Below are 9055 nucleotides of genomic sequence, written 5' to 3'. Positions count from 1 at the left end.
TCTTCACAGCAGTAGAACCATAACTAAGACAGGAGGCTTGGATCTTGGTTGTAAATTCATGTAATTTAACAAGCCTTCTAGACATCCAAATAGCCATGTGAATTAGGAAGCTAAGCACATTAGTCTAGAGTTCAAAGAAATTTTCCCTTGAACCAATAGTTTGGGTATCAATATTTTATTCAGTAGTTATCATTTATGGGCACACATTACATCCTATAACTTATTGCAGAGCCTGATGGTATGCCACTGTGTGACTAGAACTTTCTAGAGCTGCTGGAGTGGAGATCAAGAGTGTCAATAGCAGACTGCATGTTTTAAAAAGTTTAGAAACAAAAAAGTTAAATAAACTAACCATAGGACACAGAACTAAGAAATATTTCAGATTAAAACTATTTCTGTCTGACTAAAACCTGAGCTATGTTCACTTTGCCCTGTTGCCTAAGAAGAAAGTATTTTTTTAATTTTAAATTTTTTATTCATTTGACATACCAACCACAGTTCCCCCTCCCTCCCTTCCTCCTACTCTCCTCACCCCTTCCTACCTCCATCCACTACCCAGAAAGGATAAGGCCTCCCCATGGGGAGTCAAAAAAGTCTGTCATATCAAGTTGAGGCAAGGCCAAGCCCCTCGGCCTCTGCATCAAGGCTGAGTAAGATATCCTTCATTGGGAATGTGCTCCAAATAGTCAGCTTATGTACCAGTGACAGATCCTGGTCCCACTGTCAGGGCTCCCACAAACAGACCAAGCCACACTACTGTCACCCACATGCAGAAGGCCTAGTTTGGTTCCAGGCAGTCTCCCCAGATGTCTATCTAGAGTTCATGAGCTACCACAAGCTCTGGTCAGCTGTCTCTGTGGGATAGAGGACACTCCTTTAATGCACACAGTACCAAGAGATACCTTATTAATAAAACCGCCCAAATGTCATACTAGGAGAAAAGAGTTGGAGGCAGCACTGCATTTTTATGAAAGAAAGATGTTTAGTTCTTCATTTACCCTATTTTATTCTTCCAGAGCTTTTTCTGCTTCCTATATACAACTTCTCAGCACCTCTTAAGAGTAGGGGGACTCTATATAAAAGGGGGCCAGGACCAGGGTGCTTCCCATATGCATGCAGCCAGGTATCAACGTTTCCCATTCCAAGTACTGTCTTCTAGGGCTTCCTTTTGGAGAAGGAGAAGGCAAAGCATATACTGCTGCAGTCAAAACCAGAGAAACATTTTGTCTCCTCCTACTTCTGCCTCCTTACATATCAGCAGCTCTGTATAATGAAAGTCTAAATCATTTGTGTGCACACATAGCAACTGTTTATTTGCTGTTAGCTTTGAGGACTCAGTGGGGGTTTGATGCGTTTAGAAAAGAGATCAACCCTGGGAGAGTCTAATCTCATAAGTAGACAAAAAGAAAATTGAAGCTGAAAATGCTTCTCCCTACATCTGAGGGACAGGCCAGGGATAAATTATCCTTTAGCTCTACCCCCTCCAGTTCTGAAAAATACTCTCAGTCCAAGAACATGGAGTGGAGATGACTCTTTGGAAGGATCCTGCTTACTTGGCCTGGTTGGAGATTGATTGTGAGTTCTAGAAATAGCATACCTTTCCCCCCCAGGCCACTAAGTAGTATATCTTTCACCACTTGTAAAATGCACCCAGGATTATTGTTTTTGAAACTTCTTTTTTTTTCCCTCACCACTAAGCTGTCGTGGCATAAAATCAATCTGTAAACTGATATACATTTGTATTTCTATGAAGAGTGAATCCTAGACTCTAAAGAAAACATTCGCCGTGGTTAAGATGTGGTTTTTCTCTCAACTAAAGGCCCATGAATGGAGAACTTAGTTTAGGGAGGAGGGGTCTTTTAATGGGTTGGACCTATCAGGATATTCTTGGGTGTTGTGATATATATAATCTTGGAAAGAATTAAAATGGTTTCTTTGCAGGTCTCATGAGAATAAAGTATTATAAAAACCTGAGTTCAAACTTTGAGTCTCTAGATCCTGTAACAATGTATACACTAAGTTTAATTGTTGCCATCCATCTTCATATGATACCACCCATAGAGCCTTGGCTAGAGCTGAGCCAATGCAAGCATCATGACCTTGAACTTTGGCAACAGTGAACTAAATATCTTTCCTTAACTAAAAGTCAGGCTTAGACATCTTACCATAGAGACAAAATGTTGGCTACTACTCTATCCCTGGAACATTTTGAAGGGACAAGTGTCCCCTATAGTGAGGCTCCTTTGGCCTCCTTTGTGAAATGACTGATTTGCAGAAGCCTTGCTCAAACTATGGGGTCTCTGAGATCCCCTTTTTGCTCATTTAGAATCTCACAAAACCTATGTTTTTTTTCCTTTCTACACCATTGTAGCCAGAAGACACAAATTTAGTATCCAAGAGTGTAATCTGACCATAGGGCAGGGGTAAGAGGTAGGGAGAATCTAGGCTATTCCAACACTTATGACAAAACAAGGCTTGGTGGGATGGAGCCAGGAATATGGAGGGAAATTTTAAATTCATGCTGAAAATGTGGTTGTTCAGGATTGACTGCTTCAGAAGAGGAAAATTCTCTTCGAACATGGTCCCATTTTCCTGAAAACAAAGGTAGTCTTCTACCTACAAGTCATTTTAAAAATGTCCCTTTTTTTATTTTGTCTTCAATACAACTCAACTGCAGTTTCCTGTTCCTCCACTCCTTATAGTCCCCTCTCCTTGAAGTTCTTTCAAATTAACATCCTCCTTCTTAGCCCCTCCCCTAATCATTACCTTAGTCAGTGCAACTATTTTACTGTGTTTGGCGATCTGGGCTGAAAGGGCAGCAAAACAGACCGTCTCTGGAGGCAGTGCAATAGGAAATGTCAGTTGGGGGAGTAGAAACCACTCATAGAGCTGTTATTTTCCTTTTACCCACATATCACCAAGCACCATACTTTGACCTTACCTGCCACGATCTGTACCAAAGGAAGTTAACTTCAGTAGACAAGAGCAAAGATTTCCTTACCAGCTAGCATCTGGTTGAATCTGGCTAATGGTGAGCACTGGATGAATATCAGAGAGCAGGAAGAGAGTGAGATGTGTATTCATACCCTATCTCCTTTCCTTTGTCCTTCATTTAGGCGGCAACTGCATGGTGCTATCTCAAGCCACAACTACTATCAGATGGCACCTTCCTTTTCTTCCAATACAGTTACTGCTGGGTTCCATTAATGACATTTCTTCCCTTTGCCCCTTCCATCTTAAAAATGGGTGTGGCTACCCTTCTATAAAACCCTAGAGGTTTTATGCCTGTCAACTTTATTGCTGGTAGGTGCCCTTTACCCTACACATACCATCATAAATGATTCTTTCATTGCACTTGTCCCACCTAAACTCCTTGTGTATTGCTGGTGTTTGCCCCCAGGATACTAGTGTACACATTCACCTGCACAAATTCTGTCCTATAGAACTCCAGAAAGTTCCATAGCTTGAAATATGAGATTACCTAGTTGATTTACCTTTCCTAAGAGAGTGATCTGCCTTTTCCTGACCATTTAACATGTTCTCCATGGACTGCCTTCTCTTAAATTGAGAGTGCATTGCAATGTTTATAAAATAAACATGAGGAATGAGTTGGTTACAGATTTGTTTTAGCTATACTGAGTCAACTTACTTGGCTAAGTGGATGCTATGAACTCAAGATACACTGCTTTCCAGAAAGTTTTGTCAAGATACTTTACCTTATACATTTAATCAATCTGTGTCCTAGGAATAATCCATATTTAACATGAATTTGAACAGGAGTTGTTTATGGTCCATAATACCCATTTTGATATTACCCATGTACTACAGTGATTATTCTAAACTGTTACCTGGACTTACCTACATATGTTGACAAAGAACTGACTTTCTAGGCACAGAATTGAGCATCTCTTATTCAAAATGCTTGGCATTGTAAGTGTTCCTCCTTTCAATTGAAAATGTTATATATTAAACAACTTAAATCCAACTAAAAGTGTATTTAAAAGACTAGCACTATTAAGATCCCTTTGGAAAATTTGACTTTGGGAACAAAAACTTAGTCACATGTTTTAGTGACATGGTAAACCATAAAAAAACACACAACCATATAAACTGTTGAAATATGAAATCAAATTACTGCACCTATGTTTTAAGATGTTACTGGTATACTTCAATGAGAGCCAAATTGCCTATGCCCACAATAATAAACAATAAAATAAACATACCTGTTTAAGGTATCCTATTTTGTTTGGTAGAGTAATGTTTGTTATTTTGCTTTTTTGAGGCAAATGCTCATGTATCTCACACTGGTCTTGAACTCACTATACAACTGAGTCTGGCTTTGAATTGTCAAAGTTGTTTGGGTTTGTAATGTTGGCATAGATTATATAAGTTGCTTGTTATTAAGCCAAAATAAAAAATTAAATGGAAATGCTCTGGAACATCTTTTTGAGGACAACAATCTTAAATTACTTTAGATTTGGAAGCGTTTTGAACTAGAAAGTCTCAATCTATATCTTTCTAGTATTCACCCCCCTTTCCATTCTTTTTCCCAATGTATTCGCTTTGTACCTAGATTATGTAACCTTTTCTATCCTCTCCCCATCCTCTTTAACTCTTTGCTGTAGACTTTGAAGAACACAAATGCACTCATGTCATGTACTCTTCATTGGCCATCCATCCTTTAGGTTAAAATTCAAACTCATTACTTTGGGCTGCAGAGAATCTGACTACTGTTTTCTAACAGTATTGTCTTCGTCCATTTGTTTTCAAGCTTGGCTTCCATCCTCACTCTGTCCCTGTACTTTTGTTCCTGTGCACTTCTTACCTTTGATGATTAGCTCCAGCTCTTCATATTTCAAACCCATCTTAGTCATCACTTTTTAAAAAAAAAAACAAAACTTACCTGCGATTCCTTAAGTCACCAATTGAGTTTTGTGAGTGTTCTGTGATCCTTTAGCCCCTCTTCACCCACCTTCAATTTCCTAGCACTTAGCGCATTGGCAATTATTTATTGGCATGCCTGTTGATAACTCCTCACTATTCATTTTAGGCTGAGAAACTGTTTTCATCATTTAAGGCTAGTGCTGGGAACAGAATGATGAATGTTTAAGAAATGTTTCCTAAATGAAGGACTAAACAAGTTAATTATGAGTGATTATGAATGGAATATATGAATTCAGTTGCATACATGAGACAAGTATAAGAACTCTGACTATGGGATGGTCTACAATTAATCAAGCCAGCTTTGTTAGGTTTTCCCCCTCTAGATGGACAAAATCCATGATAGAAGGTTTAGGAATAGAAACAGATGAGCTGGCTTGCTGCATCACATTCCTTCTCTAGTTCCTAAAACTAGAGCTATGGAATAATAGCACTGGACTTAATTAGTTGAGGGAAGGGGTGAGGCTAATTTCCCCCAGGGAGAAACCAAATTCTACACCATCCATCCGCCTTGATCACAGATGGGATAGAAGTCAGGCCTAAAAATACTTCAGCCCTAGGTGACATCATGGCTGTATGCTTTCAGATCTAACTCACCCCAGATGGAAGTGAGAAGATTTGAAGAGCAGTCTTTATAGCAGACAAGGAAACTTATATCACACTACAGATGATTACTAAGACAAATGTTATTGCAGACTTCCTAGTCACATAATAAACTCAGATAAAATTTTCAAGGAGAATAGAACAAAGAACATCCTTGCCTTCATCACTGTGATTATATATTTATTGAACACCTCACAAATGTTAGACTTTACTCAAAATATTCAATGGGCAATATTTCTTTATCTAGAAGGGGTTGGGGAGCAATTATAATATTTTGATACCAAATACCCAGAAAGAGTAGAAAATTAAGTCCTATGAATATTCTAAAGCATAATGTGGAAGGTGCCCCAGATTATATGCAAACAAACATGATTAATGTTGTCCCCCACTGGAAGTTACCGTTTCACCAAACTTCCCCATGCTTGAGAGAGAAAAATGGGACCAAGCATAGCCCTAAGAAAGTCACAAATGATTTGTCTATTGATACTCAAGATATGTTTGTGGGCAACAATAAATATTAGAGGGAGAGCCATGGAAATCAGCTTAGTCCATCTTCTAGTATCTCTGAGTAAAACTGCTCCTGAAATCTCTCTGAGGTTTAAAGTTAATGGAAAGTGTTACAGAACTCTGAGGGATTTCTTACTTATACAGTTAACCTCCAAGTGAGAATCGTATTTTGTATAAAGGTCTCAATGGGACTTGGGTGGTCAGTGGAAACTCTGTTCAGCGAGTATTTGAGAGCATCATTGTGCCTGATGAATTGTATAAATAGGTAAGGACTTAGAGCTTTATGGGGACGTGAAAATGAATGACAAGTGGTTACAAAGCATGCAAGAACTAGGCTACACTACCAGTAGGTGGCTGCCTCTTTTCGAGGCTTGTTTCCCTCCCATTCCCACCCTCTTCAGATGATCTTCATCAAGGCTTAAGGTTTGAGGCAGTGATCAAGCTCCATGGTGTAAGAATTGGTATTCCTCATGATACTCTCCACCAACATGACTGGCTTGGGATTTCTTCCAGCAAAACAAGAGAGCCAGGTACAGATCAACATGGCTGCAGCAGCTCCGCCCCCAGCACAGTAATAGGCCCAGCCAAGTCTACAGGTCCCTGTGGAAAGAGGGATAGAGGTATAAATGTTGATTTGTCTTTTCCTATATCCTTTTTGGCAGTAAACTGTAAACATAACCTTTAAAAGTATATTTAAATTAAAATACAATTATGCTATAGAGATTTGCATTGGTACGGATTTTGGTTTATTGATACAAATTTAAAGGCAATTATGTTATACTATGTATTTCTGATCTTGATTAAGGTATTGTATTTGTCCAGCTCATTTATAAATGTAATATATAACTAGAAACTATAGGTTAATAGATAATCGTCTATAATAGTCAGGCTTGTAGTCATGTTAGTTAGATTTTCTACATGTACAGAGATATATTTCAGATGGATAGGCATTCTTCAGACTTTTCAAAGACTATAGAATACAGCATTTAAAATGTTTAAGAATTTATGACTTTTAATGACAATGAGACACATCTGTTCCTGGCTGCACCAATCTACTTCAAGAGGAAGATGGGCATTGAAACGGCTCCTTATGGAGATCGTTAGTCATTTGGGCATGAAACTGTGCATGCCTGGACTGCTTGATGAACAGGACATGCAGGACCCACAGAAAAATGACTGCTTAACTTGCCTAAAAATGATATGGTCCTTCGGGATTCCTGCTTCATGAAAGAGTCTGCTAGACATTCTGCAGGACACAGAAAAAAATTACTAAAAACTGCCAATATAGGTGGAACTGTCTTTATAATTTCCTGCTTCATGGAAAAGTCTGCTGGATACTATGGCCCTGTAGGCTGAAGATAGATGCCCCCAATGTTAGAGAAGAACTTAGGGTCGCTGTCCAGGCAGTAAGATGTCTCTGTCAATTTAAGAGATTTGGAAGTTGCTTACAATGCACTTTCTATTTACTTAAGTAATATTATATCATTCTAGAGTCTTTGATGGAGTTGAAGAATTTATAGTTATAGTTTTCTTTACTTTTAATAAAAGATAAACTATATATAACTGTAATTCTTGTTTGGTAACTGTTTTATGTAATTTTACTATGTTAAAGTTACAACTTTCCTTTTCTTTTTAAACAGAAAAAAAGAGGTGATGTGGGATTTCCCCCTGTATGCTGTGATTACCATTAATGAATAAATAAACTGCTTTGGACCTATAGCAGGGCAGAACTTAGCTAGGCAGGGAAAACTAAACTGAATGTTGGGAGAAAGAAGGGCAGAGTCTGACAGAAGCCATGTAGCCCTGCTGGAGCACAGCCACGTGGCGATACACAGATTCATAGAAATGGGTTAAATTAATATGTAAGAGTTATCCAGTAAGAAGCTAGAGCTAATAGACCAAGCAGTGATTTAAGTAATATAGTTTTCTATGTGGTTATTTTAGGTATGAGCTGCCAAGCAGCCGGGAATAAAGCAAGTGGCCTCCTACAACATAATTATATAATTTTCCTCCATTACCTATTACCTTTCCTTTCTCCCAAGCTCTACTTCTCTCTTCCCTAGCTTCTACCCGTGTGTGTGTGTACATGTGCGTGTGTGTGTGTGTACGTGCACATGTACGTGTGTGCACATGCACGTGCATGTATGTGTGTCTGTGTACATGATTTCAGGGCTGACCACTTGAAATTGAATAACAAACTAGGGGATTCCTCCATGGGAGAAGACTATTTCTCCTCTACCCTCAACACCCCTTAGTTCTCTGTAGGTCTTTATCTACGAGTGGGGCCCCATGAGTTTTTCCTCCTTATAAAAGTATATTCTTGACACATCTTCTTTGAGATGTGATGGTTAAAGTAAGGAAAGAAAAAAGATATGAAAACTAAGTTTTCTCTTTCCTCCTTCCCTCCTTTATTGTTTGCTGGTCCATGTTTTAGCAAGACCTTATAAAACCATATTTTCTATTAGAGTAGGAACCGGGGAATGGTGCAGGTGGTGACACTGCAGCAATAATAATTGCAATGATGACAGGAGAAAGCTAATAAAATATCAAACAGTATACTAAGTTCTTCACACATAGACCTCATTGATGATCACAGCAACCTCCTGACCCAGATACTCTTGTTATCTTATAAATGATGTGACAGACATGGTACATGCTGTGAACACTTATACAGCTAGAAAGCGGTAGAGTTGGACTACAGACCATGCTTAAAGATGTTTCACAAGCACTTCATTTTTAATCAAAGAGATATATTACTGTACATCTGCTTCTCCAAAAGATCCTTGTCCTGAATCAACAGGAGCTGAGACTGCTGAAATCAAGTCCCTTACTTATTTTTTTAATTTATTTATTTATTAAGGATTTCTGCCTCCTCCCCACCACCGCCTCCCATTTCCCTCCCCCTCCCCCGATCAAGTCACCCTCCCTCATCTGCTCGAAGAAGAATCAGGGTTCCCTGACCTGTGGGAAGCCCAAGGACCGCCCACCTCTATCCAGGTCTCAT

At 39.0% G+C, this 9055-nt stretch overlaps 1 protein-coding gene across 1 annotated transcript in view; it reads right to left on the bottom strand.

Annotated features, from left to right (window-relative positions):
- Positions 1-6469: 6469 nt before the first annotated feature.
- Lhfpl1 (LHFPL tetraspan subfamily member 1) overlaps positions 6470-9055 on the bottom strand; it is a 44993-nt gene continuing 42407 nt past the window's right edge. Inside the window, exon 3 of the mRNA XM_075958111.1 lies at positions 6470-6651. Within this exon, the coding sequence (XP_075814226.1) occupies positions 6470-6651 (182 nt within the window). The remainder of the gene's footprint in view (positions 6652-9055) is intronic.

This window comes from Microtus pennsylvanicus, chromosome X, assembly GCF_037038515.1.
Source record: "Microtus pennsylvanicus isolate mMicPen1 chromosome X, mMicPen1.hap1, whole genome shotgun sequence".
NCBI lineage: Eukaryota > Metazoa > Chordata > Mammalia > Rodentia > Cricetidae > Microtus > Microtus pennsylvanicus.
This window is presented reverse-complemented; position numbering and strand designations above follow the sequence as displayed.